The 24229-nt window shown below is 31.0% G+C and overlaps 3 protein-coding genes across 5 annotated transcripts in view; 1 reads left to right on the top strand and 2 right to left on the bottom strand.

Moving 5' to 3' along the window:
- Window positions 1-705: 705 nt before the first annotated feature.
- On the bottom strand, window positions 706-13993 carry ClpX (Caseinolytic protease chaperone subunit). Of its 3 annotated transcripts, none has more exons than XM_074133171.1 (12): window positions 13855-13993; window positions 13356-13472; window positions 11728-11967; window positions 11275-11420; window positions 10428-10614; window positions 10054-10215; window positions 8303-8467; window positions 6937-7037; window positions 6612-6767; window positions 4547-4711; window positions 3582-3803; window positions 706-2048 (listed from the first exon to the last, which is right to left on the bottom strand). In XM_074133171.1, the coding sequence occupies exons 2-12, from the start codon at window positions 13414-13416 to the stop codon at window positions 1836-1838; spliced, it is 1818 nt and encodes a 605-aa protein (XP_073989272.1). In that variant the 5' UTR covers window positions 13417-13472; window positions 13855-13993; the 3' UTR covers window positions 706-1835. The 3 variants fall into 3 exon arrangements, with proteins under 3 accessions (XP_073989272.1, XP_073989270.1, XP_073989271.1); XM_074133169.1 differs by having other exon boundaries at window positions 10054-10239; XM_074133170.1 differs by lacking the exon at window positions 13855-13993 and adding an exon at window positions 13689-13829 and having other exon boundaries at window positions 10054-10239.
- A 138-nt stretch (window positions 13994-14131) lies between these two features.
- Window positions 14132-15331, top strand: Naxd (NAD(P)HX dehydratase). The gene has a single exon (XM_074133205.1). It carries the CDS (start codon window positions 14132-14134, stop codon window positions 15131-15133), a length of 1002 nt encoding a protein of 333 aa, XP_073989306.1. The 3' UTR covers window positions 15134-15331.
- A 317-nt stretch (window positions 15332-15648) lies between these two features.
- The window catches only part of NKCC (sodium potassium chloride cotransporter), a 32317-nt gene continuing 23736 nt past the window's right edge, over window positions 15649-24229 (bottom strand). Inside the window, exons 8-18 of the mRNA XM_074133162.1 lie at window positions 23041-23162; window positions 22824-22959; window positions 22523-22734; window positions 21797-22038; window positions 21480-21709; window positions 19561-19699; window positions 19371-19480; window positions 17657-17771; window positions 17406-17545; window positions 16618-16729; window positions 15649-16541 (exon numbers count right to left, since the gene is read on the bottom strand). Of these exons, the coding sequence (XP_073989263.1) occupies window positions 16406-16541; window positions 16618-16729; window positions 17406-17545; window positions 17657-17771; window positions 19371-19480; window positions 19561-19699; window positions 21480-21709; window positions 21797-22038; window positions 22523-22734; window positions 22824-22959; window positions 23041-23162 (1694 nt within the window). The 3' untranslated portion in view covers window positions 15649-16405. The remainder of the gene's footprint in view (window positions 16542-16617; window positions 16730-17405; window positions 17546-17656; window positions 17772-19370; window positions 19481-19560; window positions 19700-21479; window positions 21710-21796; window positions 22039-22522; window positions 22735-22823; window positions 22960-23040; window positions 23163-24229) is intronic.

The following is a 24229-nucleotide window of genomic DNA, read 5'->3' on the forward strand; positions in this document are numbered from 1 at the left end:
AAAACTCAAAAACTACTCAATTTATTTTGTAAAGTTTCATTTCCACAAATTTGGGATTTTACGGCCTTAATTAATTACTAGTGTTAGGTGCTGTTACATCTAAACGACAATATAATTTAAACTTAGCCAGCTGCCTCCAAAAAACAAATCTTAACATAAAATGTAAAGATATTATTGCAGAATTACTTGAGCACAATAAGATTAGGAAGTTTAAAGTAAAGTACTGGATCCAGTTATGAGAAAATCTATTCAGAAAAGTTATACAACTGTTCGCGGAATTTCCTTCTAACTCGAATACAGGAGGGCCTTTATAACTTGAAACACAACATATTTATACTTCATACAGAAATTGATTTAATATTGAAATTTTGTTGTTTTGTATTGTGTTCTGAGTTTGTCTATTGATGTCTAAGCTAAATAATAATTCATGACACTTGGACTTGACAGACCCTTAAATTTTAACTTAGTCCGCAGCCTAACCAACCAACATTCTCGAATGTGCTCTTAATCAGATTTCTTAAGAAATTGTTCAAATAAAAGACAACAGTACAATGTGTATTGCCGAGGTTTAAAAAAAAAGGGCAATTTTCAAGGTTATTTAGTCGTGTCTCCTGGTGGTTGGATCTTAAATTTCAGCTTCCATTTCATTTTTGAGTTATTTGTTATCACACCTCAAACCTTTTTTTTTTTTTTTTAAAAAAAAAAAAATAAATTTCGGACACCTTAATCTCAGAACGGATATTTCCAGTGAAAATTTTAATTTAGAAATCTTCAGACGATCGCAAAACTTTTCTGATAAAAAAATGAAATAAGTTTACCACTCCAAAACGTTGGCCATCGCGATAATTGAAGAAAATGAAGTTTATTTAAAACATTTCTTTATTTCCAGTATGATCGCTAAACTATATATACATGAAGGATAAAAACAGTTTAGATCACAATTTTTTTTTTTTTTCCAAATTAGAGAAAATTAACTATTTACAAAAATCACATTGATCCAATTAAATATAAATGTTATTTTTTTTACATATCAACCAAATCAAATAAGAAAAAATTAATTTTAAGAAGGAACTGAAAAATAAACAAATGGAAAGTTATAACATCGTTAAATTCGAAAATAAATTTGATATTTACATATCTTACACACACAATTTACTAATAGTTCAATATTTTTTGTTCTATAATGTGGAAAACTATATATTTTCCAAAATATTTTTGTTCTCTAAATTGGAAAGTAGCTATACAATCTGTAGCAAACCCAAATTCTCATAAATATTGTTAACATCACTGGTTAAATTTACTCAAAATTTTTTTTTGTTCTTTTTACAGGTATGCTTTATCTACTTGTTAATCTAGATTAAAAATATAATTGTTTACCTAAACCGTTTTTTAAAAATTAAAATAAAACTCCTGTTTAAGTTATGATTGTATAAATATTAAATTGAAGATTTTAAAAGAATCATACTATTTCCATTTTTAATGCAGAAGTGTACGGCAGCGACACACTATGCGAATAAAAATTGCACATATATATATTGATCAAGTTTTATCAGAGACCCAAATCTAAACATATGTATACTTAATTCTATAAAATTAAATACCAGATATTCCTTAAATAAGCGAAAATATTTTGAAATTAATCTGGTTTTATTTAGACTTATTGTAAATACGAAATTTTGTTATTATTATTCAACTTATTCAATCTCCCTATCTGATTAAGGTCTACCTTTTTTTTTTTCTTCTTCTTCTTTTTCTTCTACAAGAAGAAACGAAAATTAGGATCAGGCAGATACAGAATTTGAAAATAGCTTTTATTGGATCGGCTACATTAACTGCTATTTAGCTTCAGCTCTGAGTTCAATTTGAGTATGTTGTGGCTGATGAGAGGCAGCTTGCTGGTGCTGTGTTGATTGCTGAGATTCCATATCAATTGGTTTACCTCTTATGTACACAGGCCGTGTTTTATTTTTTACACATTGTTCTGTTACATGAACACTTACAATATCTGAACCAGGAATTTCAAACATCGGCTCAAGTAATAGATTTTCCTGTAAATTAAATATCATTACTGATTAAACTTCATAATCAAATTAACCAAGAAATATTTTGTAGCTTCTGCAATTCTTACCCAAGTTTTTGACTTATTGTTTATAATAAGTCAAAAACTTGGTGTAAGACTGTAATTCTCTTCCACCTTAAAAATCTTGTTTTTCCTAGACATGCAGATATTATTTTTTTACTTTAATCTTACTTTCCACACCAGTTAATTGGTAGCTTCTGAAATATCATTAAATCACTTTATTCTGCTAAAATGCCAATTCTAATACTATTAGGGAAGGGATTAATTAAGAGGTTAGAGTGCACAGATCCCGGTTTCTAATCCAGTTGCTGGCCCTTAAATTTGCTCCTTCTAGGAACTTTTTACAGCTTGCTATTCGGTAAGTGTTGTCTGTGACAAGGAAACACTGTCTGGAGACTGGTAGTACACTGGAAAGAGCTCCTGGCTCTAATGACCTCAGATGCTGGCTTGTTTTAAATTGATAAAAAAATAATACTATTAAATACCTATCATTAACGAGATAAAATCAATTAAGGATATACAAAAATGCTACCATCAACTGTTTTAAAAAATTTAAGAGAAAAGTAAAAGGAAGAACAATAAAATAATTGATCCAGATGACGTGAAGAAAAAGATTTTGAAGATGATAGATGATATCTTCTTCTAGGCAGAGAAAAATGCAAAGAAATATTGGGTAAAATCGTAATATTAAGAATGAATAACCATGGATTTTATCATAAAAGCCATGAAATTGAAGCAGAATTTATAATTATGTAAAGCTCTACAAGGTGAATAAATAAAAACAATGTGATTTATACTAGAATGAAGATGGACACAGAGAATTCTGAAACTTCTCAGATGAGAGAAGCAGTTCGTAATAGTGTATGTGAAAACAAAGTATGGAGAGTAATAAATGATTTTTAAATTTTCCTATTTAAAATATAAGGAAACATTGCCTATAATCTGTAATTAAAATTAATTATCAAGACTTCAGTCCTTTGTTCTTCTACTCAGTACTGTCTGAAAATAGATTTGGTCAATACAAATAAACGCGTCCCATTTTAGAAACATATTCAGCTATATATGCTACGTGTGTGCAACTATAGACTTATACGATAGATACACTTGGGAAGAAAGTAACACTACATTATTAATCACGAAGGAAACAATGGAAGGGATATGTGTACCATAAAAGGTATACTTTCTCCAAAACTCTTAGATTGATGTGCCACCAATAATCCTGAAACGAATGTATCAGTTTTTCAGGAAACCTGGAGAATTTTTTAAATTACCTGCAAATCTACCAAACCAATCTAGGAAAAAGAATAGTTTGTAACTAAACTTCAAGATTGTTTGAAACTAACCAAGCATGTCCTAGTAGAACACAAAATAGCGAGAAAAGAATTTATTTTTTTCCCCAATCAGTAATTGACTATTAAAGAATGATGTCAAATGTTCAATAATGTTTGTTTTCTAAAAATGTTTTAGCAGTCTATAATAAATAAAAATTTTGTTAGTTTACCATTATCGATCTAAGTCCTCTAGCACCAGTTTTTCTTTCCATTGCTAACTTAGAGATAGCAGTGAGAGCATCTGGGGAAAATGTCAAATCAACTTTATCCATTCCAAATAGAACTTGATATTGATGAACTATAGCATTCTTAGGTTCAGTTAATATTCTTACTAAGAGCTTTTCATCTAAGGAATGAAAAGGTACCAAAATTGGAAATCTACCAACAAATTCCTAAAAAGAAGACAAATTGTTAATAGAGCAATCCCATTAATAAAGTAATCCCACAAAGCAAATTAATAAAAAAAAAAACAGAAGACATATTAAACTTAAAATGAGCTTAAAGAAAATTAATTACATAAATGAAAAGAATATGACCGCTTAGATAAAAATGTGGTGTTACAATACTTCATTAGGACAGTTTTTTTTTTTTTTAAACTGCCAGTTTCAATTAGCAACCTCTGATCATTATGCTGTCTGACTTTTAATACTTAATGTATACATTCTTTAGAATGTATTACTTATTGCTCAAACTCATCTATTAATAATTTATAAGCGTACACATATGTCTGTAGTACGAATTAGTGTAAAATTTTATTACTTTACAGAATTAATAAAATAATAAATTGTTACTGCATTGTACACAGTTAATTGTGAAGCGTACTACTCGTATAATCTCAAATGCAAAATCTTGCAGACAATTATTAAATTAATCAATCGCAGTAATAAAGATTTTTTTATTTTTGCGGTCCCCGAGCGCTAGCTCACAAAGAAAATAATACTAGAAGCTATTGCCCACAAAAAAAACCTTCTTTAATTATTAAATATAAACTGACAAACTGTAACAATTAAATGAGGTGCTCATTCGCTTCATTAAAGACCCAGAACTTAACAAAATAATTAAAGTTAAATCCTAGATTCTAGTATACTTTCTCTACTAAGGTTTAAATAAGAGAATATTTGAAAAGAAAACTAACAGGTATCATTCCAAATTCAATGAGATCTCGAGCTTCAACCTCTCTAAGTAGTTCATCTTTCTCTTTATTGTCTTCAGCCACAGAAGATGACTGATTTGCTATTGAAGCATCGAGAGCCGCTCTTCTTCCTTGTATTGGACTTGAAGGCATTCCGAATCCAACAACCTATAAATCAATAACAGAGGTAATTTCTAGGGTTTTATTTTCTAAACTTAATTAAATAATATCCGAAACGTTTTACTTATATTTTCCTTTTTTCTCCACATTTTCTTATTATTGATTTTTCCAACCTTTGTATACATAAATTTCATTATATATACACTTTTACTGTAAAATCACTCGTGTTGCCGAATACGGTTCAAAAGGCAATGAGAATGTCACATTTAAAAATTAATTTAAAGTGAAATCCTGCGAATGTTTTAACAGTTTAGGTGAGAGAAGATTCTCTCATGGCATGTCCAGATAAATTCTTTCTGATCCATCTTTTTTTCAGCCAAAAATTCACTTCACCTTCAATGAGATTTACTCTCTTTTAGATCACTCATACAAGCATTGAAATGACGCAGACATTTCATTAACGAATAACATTAAATAAAAAAGTAAAACTCCGAAGATAATTTTGAGTTAGAACCGTGAGTACCAGTGATGCAATAAAGTTTACAGGTGTTCAATGAAATTTTTTTTTTAAAGATTCTTGCGATATTAACATTATAAAATCTCTGCATTGTATAATAAAGTGAAATCTAAATGACACTAAAAGTTAGGCAGCCTTGATCTTCTTTAAAAGAGGATTTTTCTACGCACCAGAAAAACCTACTTTTTATAAACAAAGACAATTGAAACCTTTAGGCAAAACACCAAAGTAATCAACCATAAATAAATGTGTGTAAGCCGAACTTACAATACTGCAATTTTAAAGATGTAATTAATCCAGGACAAAAATATGCATTGACGAATTGGGCAACAAACTAGGAATCCAGAGCCAAAAAAAACCCTGTTCAACCATTAGGGACATCATAACTAAGAGGATTTGATCAGCTAAGAATTGAAATGTGTAGAGAATACATACTGACTTTTGGAAAGCCAAAAAACAATTCTAATTCCTAACAGCTTTAACTGTCTTTTAACAGAGCTGACATGCCACATTTGGTCGCAAAAAGCGAAATGCTGATAAGACTATTTAAGAACTTGGTTTATACGAGACTAAAAAACAAACTGACCAAATACTTAACTTCCATTACTCAACCTCACTTTACTCTGTAGCAGACAAGTGATAAAAAGCATGAACCTCTCAAGGTTTATTCTGGGTCCTATTCTCTTCACAATCTACGACACGTACGACGTATGACATTCCTCATTTAATACTTTTGATAACGTAATTTACGCAGGTTACATTCTCCTTCTTTTCTGACATCACAATTCTTAATGCCGTAGATAACTTACAAATTTCTCAGGAAGAAATGATAAAACTGGTTTCCAACTGGAAATTGGACTAAACGTAGAAAAGACAACCAAAAGTCTTCACGCACAATGCAAGCAACTAGAACTTTAAATATAGCAACATTAACATAATATGTTAATTAGTTATTAACATATTATGATGGAAAGGCGTTCACGAAAACTTCATTGTAAAACTCAGTATTAGACTAACAAAACTACCCACAAATAATATTAAAACTATGACATGCTTGTCTAAACCTTTAGACAGCTCTGACCTCTAATTAACCGACAGATTCCAATGAATCAGAATGCTTAAGACTGCTCTTAATTGCAATGCTTAAAATTCAACAGATACATGCCTGTCCAGTATAAATGGGTGCAGAAGTAGTGTGCGTGTAAGTAGTGTACATGAGAGAATACTAATCGGAGGTCGGAAGTGCTCTAAGAAAGCTCCGGCGGGAATCGAACCCAGTACAACAATATATATTAGCTTTACAGGTCTAGCCTCTAACCGATCGGCTACAGTGGCGCCCAGAGGGACCTGTAAAACACCTAATAATACTAAAATCCAAAAATGAACAACGTTGTGGAAAAAAACAAAAAGATAAATAAATTAAAATAATACCTTTTCATGCTTCCTTCTCCGTACCAATCTGTCTAAGCCGTTGTAAGCACCGGAAGCGACAAATAAAATGTTAGTTGTATCCACTTGGACAGTTTCTCCTCTCAACTTTCTTGGCGAATTCCTTTCAGCCACATTTACAGTGGTCCCTTCTAACATCTGTAAATAAAAGAAATTGTCCGAATTTCAGATTAATTGGGAAAAGATTGAAATTATAACATATAACAGATACCAGTTATCAATATTAGGCCTTCAGCCTGTAAAAGATAAATATCTTTTATTGTATACAATAATTACTCTAAAGAGTATACACAATTACAAATCTTACCTTTAGCATGCCTTGCTGAACGCCTTCACCTCCGACATCTCTTAATTGATGTATGCCCGGAACCGCTCCTATTTTATCTACTTCATCAAGGAAAACAATCCCTAAACAAATTAAACTACATTAAAATTGACTGGTAGGATTGGAGTGGTGTAAATGTTCTTTATGCAGTTACATTTTATCAAGTGAAATACAATTACTTTTATTGGAAACCATTTATTTAAAATTTCCATTATTTCCAGGACACTTTTTTTTCAAGTGAGTGTTGCTCTCTACTACTTTTAAGTCTTACTTAAAATTAATGTGGGATGAATTTATTGCTAAAATTCAGAGTTTGAAGAGAATTTTTCAATTGAAATTACATGACTGCTTCTTTCTCTTTACTCAGTTTTTCGTGAAAATTCCACTAACGATTTCTCCTAACTAACTATCTCCTAACCTAAGATTAGATACAGGTAGAACTAAAACTTTTATTTGAAACATTCTTTCCCGAAATTACAATTAGAGGTGCTTTTGAGAAATTGATTGACAGACTTCAATCTTAAGTAAAATTTGAGTTAATTAAAATGACAAAGCTTTAATATGTTTTGAAATTCTAATTTTAAAGGATGTTACTGTAGGAACCTTAAAAAATGTAAATAATAATTTCGCTGCCTCACTGGGATTCGCTATTAAGAAAACCAAAATTTCATGGTCTATCACACTTGGAAACATTGGCATTACTATTTCTGCTAAAATTCGTGTTTTTCTAGCACGTATTCCTAAAGCCAATAATAGAGAAATAAAAAGTACTTACATTACTCTGATGGCTATACAGTGATTTCTAAAACTTTACAATTCTACAGGATTTCAAAATGTTCATTCAAGATATTTGATGAATTATGACATACAAATAAACAAATTCACTGGTTCCAACATGGATAATTACCAAGACGTGAGCGTGATAAAAATTGTGCTTATCGATTGTTTTATGCGACGAGAATATTCTGCTTAAAGAATTCACAAAGGGAAGGGATTAGCTTTGCGGTTAGCGTATTCGATTCCCATGCTGCTGGTTCTTAGATTTTCTCTTCCTAGAACCTTCTTACAGCTCACTGTCCGGTGATGGACAGTGTTATCTGTAACGAGAGACTCTGTCCAGAGACCGGCAGTGCACTGAAAAAAGTTCCGGCCGCCAATAACCTCAGCTCAAATCAATAATAATAATAAAAAACACAAACAAATCTTTTTAGTAACTGAAAATAAAATATAATGCGCGATTTTATTAGAACCCTAGCAACGGGCATGGTTATAAAAACGTATTTGGAGCTTGATAAGACCCTCTGCTAAAGTTGCTCTATTTCCGTTTCAATTGTTTATGTTTTTATACCTGTTTGTGCTCGATCTACACTGAAGTTAGCATCTTGTAAAAGTTTTGAGATTACACTTTCAATATCTTCACCAACATAACCTGCTTGAGTTAATGTTGTACAATCACATATCGCAAAAGGTACATCCAGACACTGAGCAATTGTTTGAGCTAATAAAGTTTTTCCTGCAGAAAAAAGTAAATAAAACTGTCGCTTAAAATATTTAATTATAATCAATAATGAATCAACACAAATTTTTTTTTTTAAATAATTACTTCAAACACACCTAATTTCTTGAAAGTGTAGTAATTTGTTAATGTTCTATCTGTTTTAGTAATCAGATACATAAAAAAGGCATAGAAATTACTTTAAATTAAAATCATTCATAATAATAATTTTCTAAAACGAAATTTTAATAATGTCTGCATACATTTTGTCCTTATGTTATAGTCAGCTAAGTTATTAAAAAAAGTGGGATTTGAAAAATTTAGGAAGCCACAATTACTTTGAAATTAATGAAGAGAGTAAATAAATAAATTCCTAAATGTCAGAACCAAGAACTTTTGAATTGAAATAATCAATGTCAATAACCGGTCCCAATAACCTTAAGAAGCTCTAAATGTAATTAACCCAATAAAATTAAACAATTGTAAAATATATATTTCCACTTTTTAGAGGTTAGAAAATTAATCCTAATCCTGATCTTAGCGATTGTGACCTCACCAAGTGGGATTTTGTTACGTGATACTATCGTACAGGCTATCTACCAAGGACGTTTACTTGACACTCTTAAGGTTTAGCGTTCAAGGTTCAAACATGATGTAATTAGAAATTTAGGAAAACGGAGGTGAAAATCACAGTCTATTCCAAACGATGAAGAACAGAGAAGTCCCCAAACTAAATCACGGGACCAAGAGAGACCTAGACCATAGTTTCGAGTTAAATCTATCTATAACGGATTAGGATTTCATCTATAAGAGAGAAAAGATAGAATATAAGGTAGCCATTGTCGATTTCCAGATTTTTAGGTGAGCTTTGAGATAAAAGTTACAATGATTTTTACAGTTTTTAAGTTTCTTAATTTCACACCCGACTTTCAATTTCACTCTCGAAAATGCAGTGAATTCTACCCGTCTAAGTTCCTTAATTTCAAACCTGCTTTAATCTACACACCCCCATAAGTTTTCTTAAGTTGCTGGGCAACTCGAAATGAGCTCTTAAGAGAATCAAATTAAGGACATACATGAGTTACATAAACATCAAAAATGTTTTAAGTAGACAATAAAGTGGACAATGTGCTAAAAAAAAAAAAGCAACACAAAGAATCGACAGATATTATAAGAGCATCTGTAACTTATTTGGAAATATTTGGCTTAATACTGCCACTACATTAATAGTACATTATAAAAAAATCAAAAGACCAAAAACCCAATAAATAAATAACTACATTTATAGAGCTGTAATACCGTTTTAGAAGCCAAGGTGCTTATGATAAATTCTGAGATGACTTTCTAAAATAATTTTGAATCTGAAAAGTTTTTGTGACGTTCCAAATATGCTCACTCCTTTAAGACTTTTTAACAAATAGCAATTGAGACAGTACACGAGTGCTTTCAGTAGTGACCTTTATAAAGAGTTAAAAGAAAATCTTCATTATCAGTTTTTAAACTTACATAGATTTGGGGCTGTATTTAGCCTAAATTAATATTGAAAGAATTACAATTTAAACCTTCAAAAATCATATTCTACATCATAAAATTAATTTTCTTACCAGACCCAGTAGGCCCCAATAAAAGTATATTGCTTTTTTCCAGTTTGAGATCATGTTTTGAAGATTCTAGTATATCACTGCCTGGAACATTTCTCTGAGGATGTCTATGATCTTGATCAGCGTGGAAAGCAAATGGACTCGGTCCTGGACTTACACCTACACCTAGCCCGTTGATATGTAACATATCTGTAAGAATATTGTCAACTCTACCATTACTAATATGTTTTACTAATTTTTGTTAAAGTTTGCAATCTTGAATCAAACATATTTTCCTCCGTTTATAATTTATTTCTTTGTATAGTTTAAATAAAATTTAACACTTAAAGCCCAACGGACTACAGAAAAAATAGAATATGCAAATCAATTAAGAATACCTCTCTGTGTAAAAGCATAACTATTAATAGGCCCTTGTTCCATGACCGCCATATCATGTCGAGGAGCATGTGATGGTTGGGATGGAATATTGTTATATATCCTTTTATAATGGTTGTATACTGCCACAGATAACACCTTTTTAGCATGTTCTTGGCCGACAACATGTTTGTTCAAGTAATCGTATATCTGAATGTAAATCAAAGAAAAACAATTAAAATATTTCAAGCAAAAAGAGCAAAAAAGATGAATAGAACCACAAAATAAGGAAAAGGTTTAAGAGAAGACCCTTGAAACACTGAAAAAAGGACGGTTCCCCTCATTCCAACACTATTGGTATCCATAGGTGTTTGGAATTCACTTGTAAAAGTTAAATGTCAATGTACTGGTTCTTCAAGCCAGTATTAATAAATTAATAAATAAAATAAACCCAAGGTAATCTCTCCAAGACATGGGCAGTTTAGATTAAAACGTCAATTAAAGCAAATTAGTTGAAATGACAGGAATAGGATAGTGCTTACTGATCACTTTGATTAATAATTTTAAATTATACCAAAATGAAAAAATAAACCAAAGCTGTTTTGTCAACCAATTACAGGATTATCTAAATATAAAATAGGCTTAAAAACTAAAATCTACATTCAGCCTAAAACTAAATATATTTAGTCTGTAATGTGGTAAATAAATTTTTGTTTTCTTTATAGTGCATAAGTTGCGTCAAACATGGCAAGTCGCCAATGAGACTAGTAAATAAAAACATAGTAACCAAATCTATTACGCAGTGCACACGCTATTGAACATGTAATACGAATTAATACGCTTATGTGGCAGAAAAATTAAAAATATTACTTTTTTTGGTGGAGGAGGAGGTTTCCTTACAAAACCACCTTTAACTTCTTCTCTTACTTGTTCTTTAACACTTTTTTTAGCATCAACTTCCGACAGGAGCACGAAAAGGTGTTGGCATTTTTCACATTTTACAAATCTTGTTGAAGCTAAAACAGCAAACATACAATACTTACAACTTCTCTATAACAAAGGGTGTATCATAATAGTAATTATGGAATACACCACACAAAAAGTAGTAAATGAATGCAAGTAAAGTCTCTCCAATGAAATTTAATTAGTTAGATGCATTTTTCCATGAGTGACGGTCTATCCTTGATACAACATATAGGTTTTATTGACATTAAAAGGACCAAACGTGGAAATGACTATTACATTTCAAGGTCCCAATTATGATAACTTTATTTCATCAGGAAATATTTATTTTTGACACTATTAGAAAAACAAAATGCTTACAAATGAACGTTTCCACAAATGTACTAGGATCGCCACATTTTGGGCAACAAATATTTCCATCTTTGTTCTTTCCAGTACCTTTTTTTCCGCTACCTCCAAACTGTGATACACCATCAACACCTTTAGAAGGTGGATTACTGGATTGGAATTCTCCAGAACTGGTTGTAATGGTTTTTATAAAAATGGAAGGTGATTTTAAATTTCGGATATTATCATTACAAAATTCATAAAATTGAGCATCTGAAAAATTAAACGAATCAGTTAAGATATTTTAGTTGAGATTTTCCTTACTTCAAACTATAATGAAATATATAACGATTAAGCCACTCTTACTACACAGATATTAAGGACATCTTGATATTGTTTTTAAATTTTTTTATTTGGTTATTAAACGTTAACATGTTTCTAGCAAGTAAAATCGTATAACATCATTCTTCTAGTCTACACAATTCCTATTTAAAGTCAATATCATAGTATCTAAGACGTTGCTTTTCTTACAAAAGCATTTTAACAAGATGACATAAAATCATGTTTTTTTCTCAGATTTCAAAATAAAGCAACAACCTCATTAATACAACTTAAGCGGGTGAATATATCAGTTCTCGAACAATTAAACTAAGTCCACAATCGTCTTCAAATTGAGTGCAAAATTGCTTCTTTCACAATTAGGTAAAATTTGCAAAACTGTACTTTCATTCAAGGCTGAATTCAATGACCTTGGCATCGATGCATGTGCTAAAAAAAGCCTCAATAAGTTCCCAATTTATCCCTTTCGTAAAGGACATATTCTTAATTTGAAATCAATATATTTCTAAGTATTTCAAGGATTTTTTTTTATTTTTATTTTCCTTAACGATAGCTTCCGAAGAAAACATAAGTTTTCAATAAGTTGGTTTTCATCCATTAAAGATTTAGTTTAATAGTCATGATGTTTATATTCTTGACATCTTGAAGTCATTAAGAAATCTTACATTACTCATTTCACGTTAACATTCTAAAATTTAATTAAAATTTTTTTACGAAGCCAATACTAACCTCTAACCTCCGGCTTAAGTTCATTAGTTTTCTTACACAAATTCGTCAGAAATCGAGAAAGATGCAAAGGAAAATTTGAAATATTTCGAAATGAAGTTCTACAGTAAAATAAAAATTTAAAATTTACTTGGCATCATACATTTTACAAGCCCGAAGTCTTCGGATTTTCAAGGGTTGTGCTTTTTAAAAGATTTCCCGTTTCATAAAGAATTTAAGGTGAGTTAACTAACTTATTCATTCGTTATTAATAGAAAACCTTTTCAACAGCATTCATTACTCAATATTAGTGAAAAGAAACCTAGAATTTGGGGGGGAAACCCTAATTAGGGAAAAAATATTTAAGTAACCAAGTTTCTTAAATAAATAACTTTGTAGATCATCTTAACGGAAGAAACTAATTTTATAAGCTATATAAATAACAGCAAAAAGTTTAGGCAGACAGCATGAATGAAATAGTTGAGTGATTATCATATTAAAACTCCTATTGTTAAGAAATAAGTTATTGCTTTACTACACTGTATCAATTTAGAAAGTAGGCATTAAATTAACTAAAACTAATGATAATACTACTGAAAGAGAGAAATGATACTCACATTTATGAAACTTAAATTTCAAAATTTTTGCAGCAATCAATCCACCTCTGACGGAAGTCATTTTAGGTTTATGTCTTTTGCAAAAATAAATTGTCTCCACACATTACAGGCCAGCTCCTGTTAAATATAATTAAAAGAAGTTATTGGCATATTATCTGAGTAGATGGTCAAACAATCCAAAACCAACTCGTAAAAACTACTCAGAAGTTCTGAAACATTTAGAGTGCTACTAATTTTGATCCATGATAATTCAGTAGGTACATTACGAAAACACAGAAAGCCAAAATGATAGAGAAAGTAAAAAAAATTTTATCGAACACAAAGCATTCATACTCATGTGCCTAAATTCAGCAACAGCTGATACCCTTGATGATAAAACAACTGGTAAATTTAACAATAACAATTGGTAGGTAACCCATTTCTTCTAGCCATTCAACATCAAATTAATGTAGTAAAGCTCTCGCGACTTAAATAGCCCAGAAAATTTACAATTATTTACACTGTTTTCTAAGATTGGCCACTCATGTTCAAAGGCTGTACAAGGTAATGGCTCACAAGAGTACTGTACTAACTAAAAGCAAATGGACTAAAGAGTAAAGAAGGCTAATCAGTCAGCTGTTAACCTTATTCATTTCATTATTCCTAGTCACGGCCATGAGCATGATACTTTCCGGAGTTAAGAAATGGTGATAGTGTTATCAGTTATTTGTGGTTTTTATTCGCTCTTTATTTCGTACGGCACTGTGTGGTTTTATTATTGAGGTTAAGTACAATTTATGTGCTTCAACGTTTTAAGATTCGTATTCAATAATGTGAAAAAAACAATACTTTTAGCAAGAATGTCAACTGAAAGTTCAAGTTTACTTACGGAATGTAAAAAACTAGTACCTACGATGTCTGAGACTTCACATAAAGGAACTTCTGGAAGAATTGGCATTTGTGGAGGTTCAGTTGAATTTACTGGGGCACCATATTTTTCAGGAATAAGTGCTCTGAGGACAGGAGCGGATCTTGTTTATGTATTTAGTGCTTCAAGTGCAGCACCCGTTATAAAATCTTATAGTCCAGAACTTATGGTCTTGCCATATTTAAACGCTGATGACGCAGTAAACTTGATATTTCCATGGCTTAAAAGGTTACATGCGTTAGTAATTGGACCTGGATTGGGAAGAAATGAAACAGTGTTTAACAATGTACACGAATTGTTGAAGTTACTAACTTTAACACCGGCCGACAATGGCACATTTAGGCCTCTTATCATTGATGCTGATGGTCTACACTTTTTATCTCATAATATAGGCGTTTTTAAAGATTATCCTGGCGATGTTTATCTCACTCCAAACTGTGTGGAGTTTAACAATCTAGTTCACGCCGTATTTGGTCATAATTACCAAGAACCAACAGAGAGTATTCTAAGTCGTCTTAGTGGTGAAATAGGAAAAAATGTGACCATTATTTTAAAAGGTAATATAGATATCATAAGCAACAGACATAAACAACTAATATGTTCCAATAAAGGATCTTTGAGACGTTGCGGAGGGCAGGGTGATGTTCTTTCAGGCATTGTTGCTACATTTGCTGCATGGACAGGTATCCGTAAATGGCAGGATGCTCCAGTCATTCATAAGGAATATTCAGACAACATGTTAGCCGCTTATAGTGCATGTTACTTAACTAGAGAGTGCAGTAGGATAGCGTATGAAACACATTCACGGTCAATGCTGGTGACTGATATGATAAAAGAATTACCAAAAATATTTAGCACTTATTTCGGATAATGCACAGAGGATTTGCACATTGCTAAATAGCACAATAGATATAAAAGTGTAAGCAAGCAGTATTCAAACTAGAATCGTATTGAGATTGATCCTCTCATAAGGTCAATATTTAATTAGTAAGGATATTATGTTCAATACGCTCGACGCTCTATGTATTTATTGAAAACTATTTCTTGTCGTCTTAGATCGAAAGTATTTCACCTGTAGATTTGGAGCTTCAACAAATATTTCTTATTTAGGATGAATTTGGATTTACATTCGTATTTTAGGAAAGCCTATAGAGCTAATACAGAAATGTATTTTAAAATAATAAAAACTATAAGTATATAAAAAAAGTTTTCTTTTTTGCCATTTTTTCGAAATTTTAGGCCAAATTTGCTTTTGGCAGGAATTTGTTCTTTATTAATTACTTTGCTTACAAAACCATAAATCTAAGTATAAATGTAATAATGAACTCAACTTAGTGATATATATATATATATAATGTGGTAATATCTTAATAAGCAAAAGAAAAATTCAGTTAGACGTAATTTTATTTTTATTACAAAAAACAACGAATTTAAATAGTAACACATTTTCTGTAATATCAAAATGTACAGCTTTCATTGAAAGCAAATTATTGTGCTTATTTTGGTTTCAAAAAATACATTCTTAATCCTAAAACTCAAATTTACAAACTAATTTGATCTTGGCGTAGTGATAAATTATGAACAAAGTATACATCAATTCAGCAAAGTAACATCATCCTCTTGTTTATTTTTCTTTCAATTAAGGCACGCCAGCATTTGTTGTAAATCCTTATTATTAACATCCAGTTTTATCATTTTGTTTATATTTTTCTTAGCTTCTTAAAATATCTTCTGAAAGGAGGCTTAAGTAGCTTATTTTAAATACTTGATGAACTATTTATAATAAATATATTTTTTATAAACTAAAAGTTTGCTTTTTCATTTATACAGTAATACTTTTTTTAGATGATTGCTATTTTTATGACACTTAAAATAATCCCTGTATTTTGATTACTATTTTAAAGCTTATGTTATAATTGTCATCTTCAGACTATCTGAATTTAGTTTTAAAATTTTATAGTTTTTAAAAGTAAATATATTTAAGGGCAAGTAAATTCCTGTATTTCTAGCGTAAATAATCTATATACCACAATATTGTCCTTAATAAGATTTGGTGAAAAAGTCGATACGCAATACCCTGGGCATTGCAAGTGCTATTGCTTCTTAAGATTGCGAGATATATTTGAACTATACATAAACTAACCTAAGAGTAGAATGTAAGAACTGGAGCTTGATTCCCCCTAATTAGAAGAAAAGGTGGCATATCTCTTGTTAATGTCTCAAGCCATGCCATATATAATGGTGCCGAGACAAGTCCTTTTCTTGGCATCGGCAAAGACCTAAAAGTTATTATTGAGCAATGAAATAATCAGTGAATCAATTAAATGAATTACTGAAATTCTATAAAAGCCTTACATTACAACCATAGTGGATTCCTTTGAATGTTTTTGTAATAGTTCTCTTAATCTTAATTGCCGATCCGTTTTTTCCTTGAGGGTATCCAATTCTTCGTCTGTAACACTGAACTCTAGAATAACAGAAATAGTTATGTTCTCAGAAGTGCATTTTCTATTTTTATTTCAATGATGCAAAAATAAAATGGGGAAAAAAATACAAAATTGTACACCTTTTTTTTTAGTTCTACGACATCTACTAGACATAATGCAGTGTAGGAGACAAAGGAAATTACTTTATTGTTCACAAATACGAGTATTTAAAACTTAATAATTTTAAGAAATTTTTGTTACTATGCAACCGAAAACAAGGATACACTGGTTTGTTAATGTAAGATCCTTCTCATTCGTATTTACTAGAGGGATTAATAAATTTTGCAAAGGATTTTACAGTTTTAATCAGCAGTAGAATGTAGAAACCTATCTCGTTTGCTTCAGTTTTAATTTTGTATGTGATGTAGTGCACTAAAAGCGATTTGTCGTGTCTTGCAACAAACATGAGAGAATATAAAGGATATTTAATTTAAGAGATTCGTCTAAACCACATATCAACTAAAGGATTTTGGGCCAAAAAATAAAAAAAAAAACCTATCCCGGCAGAAATAAAATCAGAAATTCCATTTCTGACCGAGTGCAAAGGAGGATTTTGGCTTGAAATAAAAGGTAAAATATACAAGAACTGATTGTTTTTTGTAATAAATAGGGTTCACCTATAACAAAGTTATAATTAATCGATTTAAAAATATATACCACTATCTGTTTTGTTCCTGAAATTGTTTAATAGTTCCTTAAAAAAATGTACTGTCTTTGCATTAGGTGCTTCCATTATGTCATTAACCATGGTGAGACTTTCATATTCAATTCGAAATTTGGCAAGAAGGCTGGCCATACTGAAAAAAAAAGAAGAAGAGACATTTTAATAAATTATTCAAAGTTTTTGGTCGCACCTATTATTTAATTTATTTCACCTAAAAAAAAGTTAAGATCTTTTAAAACCTTACTTTGATTCTTCTGTTTTCAGTTCACGATTCCTATTTGCCAGAGCAAATATTCTCATTTTACAACTAGAAAACACTGATCGTGTGCTCAGGATGTATGGCAATAAGATAGTTAAACCTAAAAGACGAACAAAATTAGGATCAGGTATGTTTCACTAATAGCAAAAATATACTTTCTTCACTTTCTGTATAACAGAGCTGAACTGATAAAATTCTACCTTAAAGAATATACAGAATTTGGAGCTAAAATGAATTCTAAGTAATAAAAGATTTTTATTCCCTCGTTTGCCTAAATTTAGTTTTTAGTCCCATTTATCATTAGGGATGGTTTTAGCGTTTTAAGTACATCTTGTAATTTTGAAGGACCAGCTGATTTAGGACTGTTTTTAGGATATTTTAGAATTTTCAACTATATAGGCTTTGTTTTGAATTTTGTGTACACAATAAATATTGGAGCAGCGAGATCAATCTTTAGGAAAATGAGATCACTGCTTTTTTATGAATACCTAATTCTTAAAAGGCAGCAGCGCATGATGTGATGCCACATTTGGTAACTGTGGAGCAGAGACGGGACAATAATTAAAGAAGAGTTTTGACTAGAAGAAGGAAGCTACTCAAATAAAGCTTCACGTCTTCTAATAAAAGTAGCGAGGATAGACCCACCAATAAAGTGCTAAATATTGCAAAAAAAAAAAAAAAAATTGAAACAGAACTACTAAGTCACCTTAATTATAAATAATAATAATAATAAACAACTCTGTAAACACTTTACATGTGCTAAGGAGAAACTCATTAGGGAATGGGCTGAAGAAGGATGATTATGCTAACAGGATGGTTAAATATTCAGGAGAAGAGAAGGAGAGACCACTGTTTGTACAAGATAGAAAGAAACCTTTCATGTGATTTCAACATCTAGGCTCCTGGGCAAACATGTAGAAGAAGTAGAAATTATAATTAAATGAATTTTTAACTTTCAGAAAAAACAATCGGTGAACTAATTTTGTATTTTTAATAAACTGTGTATTGCAAATTCTGAGGTTTGTTTTTCACTCTGCATACGATGCAACAAAAATTTTAGATATTAGTTATCTCAAGCAACTACAAGGGGAATGCCATAATCCAAGTTCTCTTGCATGGGTAGATGTGATACTGCAGTGAATACGTGAGCATTGATGCAACCCTCGTTATACGCTAGGAAGCGGAAGAAATCAATTGCAACCAAAGTACTCCTAAATTTGTGGACGACAAAATATGAAATAAAGCGCTGGCTTCTCTATAAAATTAAGTAAAAGTAAAGTAATCGCCTATTTTTTCAAGCGGGGCTTAACGTACAACTACCATTTACTAGGTCTCTCTATAAAATTATAAAGATACAGACATCAAAAATTTGAGGGCACAGAAAATGTATGGATCGGTTCCGGCCGAAGCTCTATGTGACGGATATAATCACCTCTTTAGAATGTTTAGTAGGAAAAAGTAAAGTAGTCGCAAATTTTTTCCAGGCGGAGCTTAGTGCCAAACTATAAATTCTGAAAGCCTCTATTTTGAATTCAGAGATTGCCCAAATTCGGAAAATTTTATGAGAGTCAGACTGCCTTTAAAAAGTTTATAGCCTTAATAAAAAATACATTATCCTTTTACTGCAGAAACCGAAATCGGCTTAGCTGTGTAAATTAATTTTTACTTGAAATTATAATTTATAAATAACATTGATTACCTCCATCATCGTATAACCACCACACATCCACATATCCGCCTTTATATTTTTTATCGAAAATTCTCATGCTGTCTAGTACATTCTTTTGAAGCTGTTGTCCATTTTCGTACCTGCAAAAGTGAATGTGTAAATTTGTGGATTTTTTTGTCAATATGAAAAAGTTAAGTAATTTTAAAATTATATATATTACTTATGAAGTATATTATTTGCGTTTGCTTTTTTTTTAAACTTCAGTATACTTGCAGGACTTCCATTATTGACAGGTTTATTCCCACCATTTCCAGGTGGAGTTATCAAAATAGTAGGTCTGGGAGTTGGTTCTCTAGAGCCTGCATAAAACAATATTAAATTAAAATCATATTAAACTTGTCAGTGATTATAAATATAAACTTATTTTCTTTATAGAAGCTCTCTTTTTATGAAACTCGTTTGTTCAAAATGTCGTCCACGTTGCGATTAGGTGTACAAATAATTATTTAGTAAAATTATTTTAAATTCATGAAATAATTTTTTCTAACGTAATTACAAGGCGTCAGATCATTTTTGTTGAACAACCTATTTTTGTGACGACTTTATTACCTTTATTAAGTTTCTTCGTATAGCCACAATATAATAATAGTGTCAGAAAAGTGGCCCTCTAGGTGACAAATTAACTCCAAGTCCCTCTCGCCAAGAAATAATCTTTTTCAAGAAATGACCTCTTTTTATAAAAAGTGATTTTCTAGTATCTTCTATGCAACATAAATTGCATGTTTCAACGACCAAAAGTCTAATATTATCCTTGGTCAAAGATCCTTTGCAGTTAGAGGAAGTAAGACAAAAAATATTTTTGAAATGTAATGCCGTAGAAAAAGACAGTTTAAAGATTTTTTTAAAAATTTATTTGTTAAGTTATACCAGCGCTGGATACAGTATTAGTAACAATAAAAAAACTGACACCAATATGCACCCACTAACTGAGGGGAGAAGTTATCCAGCAATAACAGTCCCTAAAATGCTTAAGTTAGTTGATTAAAACGTTTTATTAAAACAGAAAAATCTCGTGTGAACACTCAGAGAACGCATGACTTTCTTTTACTAAAATTCTCGAGTTGTTTACTTAGAGCAACATTTTTAAAAACCTCAAAAGGCCAACAAAAAAAATCACAGAAAAATCATTCAAATAAAAACTTTTGACATATGTACCAATGTTTTACATTTTCAAAAAAAATCTCTGGTAAATATGTGGTAATTCCGATAGTTTTGGAATTTTCTTTCTATTCGGATTTAATTGAGTTAGCCATACTTTTTAAAATACTCATAAAACACCCAGACTTACATTAACTGAAATGGCACTTGAGAGGTAAGAATAGCCTCCTCCAAAAGTATTTTTAATCGAATTGTCCTGGGATAATTTATTTTAAAAAAAGTTATAGACCAAAATAAACAAAATAGTTAAAACTTAATTCTTATGAAAAAAAAATCGTTCTTTTAGTCGTGGAATTTTTATCTAACTCGAGATTTTAGCAACACATTAAACACTCCTTCAAAATTTTTTTTATTTTTTAACCCTAGACTTATAATTGCTCCGGCCATTTACCCTAAATATTGAAGATAAAAAGAAGGTGTGACTTAATAAAAGCCAAACCACTTTGTTTTGGACGTTTAAAAAAAACCAAAGTGGTGCAAGAATTTATTGAAAGGTCTGAGTTAACAGGTATTTTCTACATATTACTTGTACCATTCTTATTTACTAGTAGGTATTTTTTATTTTTCATTACCAATTTGTTTTATTTTTAACGCTTCTATGTAACTGCTTTATTTGGCCGGTTAAAAAAGATAAAAGTTGCTGACTGCCTATGACTGTGAGAAGAAAAAAGATTTAGCTATCCAATTTCCTCTGGGACCAAATAACAACTCTAAGTAAACAACAGCTAGTGAACCAAAGCATAGCATGAAACTCCATACAGGACTACATTCAGGCTCGGTTTCTTTTCTGGTGAGGTTCTGGCTAAGTTGAAGTAATTTTTTTCTGCTAAAACTATCTTACAGGTTAGTTAACTCCAGAATAAAGTAAAATTTGGAACGCTTAAATAATATGTTTAAATGACGATTCTTGAAAAAAATAACCTGGAATTGTTAATGATGTCTGTGAAAGAACATTTGGTTCTAAGGTGCCATCTTTGCCAGATATAGCATTTCCATTCGTTAGATCTGTGAAGGAACCGCAGAGTTCTTCCAACATAGCTGATTGTTGTGCTAATTGGTTTTCTTGGGTATTATTACCTTGTTGAACAGAGAAATCTAAACCTTCAGGAACTCTTAAAATAGCCACTGCCATTCGATTAGCGAAGGATTCACTAAAATGTTGTTTAAAAAAATTTCGTTTAGATTTATGTAATAAGAGGACCATTGCAGAGAATACAATAAATCAGAACAAGCCTTACTGTAATATAGTGAAGTACATATGCAAGTCCTCATCTGGACATTTTTGCCAATCTGTTTTGTATCCCATTAATACAACATTCGGTCTAAGTTTTCCAACACCAGAACTCTGCATCATTGATTTCGCTGCTTCATCCATTGGCAGTCCATCTACTACAATGAAAAATCCTTTGATTCTTCGCATTCCCAGCCAATCATATCCAACTCTAATACGAGCCATGCGAGCTTTGTGCAACAATCTTTCCTGTAATAAAAGGTTAGCATTTTTTTAATTATTTTAATTATCGCTATCTAATAAGAAATAGATGAGTAAACAACAATAACAAAGAAATTTGCTTTATTCATTCCGTAAATTAATGAAATTAAGTAGGGTACAATAATAAATAAATGTTCATAATTTTTCTTAAATACGTGGATTTTGAAAGATAAATAAAACTATTCAAAAATAAAATGAAAAAATGTTCTAAAGTTATTAAATACTTTTAACGTGAATCAACTGTGACTGTGAGGCGTAAATTCCCAGTTTTGTGATTCTCTTAAAGCACATCATTTCTACCAGACATTTAATATCAATTTTCTAATCTTTTTCTTTCCGCCGGATTTACAGGTCGATTATTAGTTTAAATAATTATAGTGATTATTATTTAAATAGTGATTATTTTTTAAATGGCTTACCTAAATCTAAATTAAATATAAATTATCTAAATTAAATTTTGTAAATAGCTTACCTTTGATATCTCTGCACACATTAAAAGAGAGTTGTGCTTGGTAATCAAATTAGCTAAATCAATTAAAGCAGGTCTATTTTGTGGTGGGCCTGATAGAACTAGTAATTGAGGTTGATAATTCTTTACATGTTCACTACTTGTGGCTAATTTGTGCACAGTAATGAGAGCAGTTTTATAGATTTGAGCCTGTGTAGATGAACCCCAATTTGCATCTGTTGTTTTTCATCGAAATTCAATTTTCTCAATTATCCATACAAAATAAATCATGAGAATATTTAAGATTTATTAAAAGTTAATTTACCTGGTTTTCTATAAACTACTACTACATACAATATGAAAAATACTGCGAATGTAATCAATGAAGTTCTCCAGTCTATTAAGAACATTATCAGTACACACATGAAAAACCCACACAGTGAAAGCCACATGTTATAAAACTGAAATCAACGAATAAAAATAATTACTTATATACAATAATAAAAAAATATTTTTAAAGAAAAATACTATTATTTTTTTACCTTAAATGTTGGTCGCCATCCTAAGGGTTTTATGAGAGCAGCGTGGAATGTACAGAAGTTAATTAATGCATAAGAAGCCAAATAAAAGTTAGATATCAATGGCGCAATCAGATTTAGATCAGCTAAAACAATATTATAGTTTTCAAAATGATTTACTATAAGAAATAAGGAATTAGAATTAAATTAAAGATTAAATGAAGATAAATTGCAATTACTATTAACTAAATATGGTAACTTTTAAAGTAAAAAATAATTATAGAAACTCTTTTCATGACCCCATGGTCATCAGGTAATCTCCGAAAATGTTAAAATGTTTTACGGAAACAATTGGTGCCTTTGCCAGCAATTTATTAAGGGTCAGAGAGCTGAACACATTATAAAGTGAAATGTTGTTGATGGATATTTAAAACAAATACCTGATACCCTAAAAACTCATTTCACATGGTTCTATTTAGCAGCAAGTCCATATCCATACCCATAGTTCCAATGCGAAAGTCCATATCAGTATAGGGAAAGTGTCACTGAATTTATGAGAGTTAGAGTACGTCGGCTGGATATAATATGTAGAGATGAGGAGCTAGTACTCTTCCTTGATGTACCCCACAAGTTCAGGGTAGGTAGCGAACTGGGATGTGCCTTGGATTCCTTGGAAGCGAGCAATAAGTAATTCATGCCGGATATAAGATCTAAGAACGAGGAGCTTCCACTAAAGGCCTTTGTACCACTCTTCATCAAAGGCCTGCAAGAATACCCCGGTGCAGTGCTGCTTAAGCTTGGAGATGTGGTAATAGTGTATGCGATGCATGAGCGTGTTGGATTTTGAATGTGAGGTACATAAAAAGTGTTGATGATTAGGGGTGTTTTCAAACAATTAGAGGAGTAAAAGGAAGAGTCCTTCGAAAATTTTCCGTTGTTAAGTTTGTTGTAAGTTGTGAGTTTTCAATGCTAGGATTAGGGAAGTAAATGGTTGAAGGTGATTTGCAAATAAATCAGTTTTTTGGGGGGAGATTTTCTTCACCTAATGTAATGTAACCGTTGGCAGAAACGGTTCTACATTGGAATTTGAGTATTCGTGTTAGGAGCAGTTCAGATGAAGTTATCGTCAGTAGTACACGATGTCGTACATACAGTAGATTAGTTGTTACAATTCTTATGGAGTTCGTTTTTTATTTATATTGTCAGATGATTG

Source organism: Rhodnius prolixus, unplaced genomic scaffold, assembly GCF_049639745.1.
Source record: "Rhodnius prolixus isolate KJV_2025 unplaced genomic scaffold, Rpr scaffold_10, whole genome shotgun sequence".
Classification (NCBI taxonomy): Eukaryota; Metazoa; Arthropoda; class Insecta; order Hemiptera; family Reduviidae; genus Rhodnius; species Rhodnius prolixus.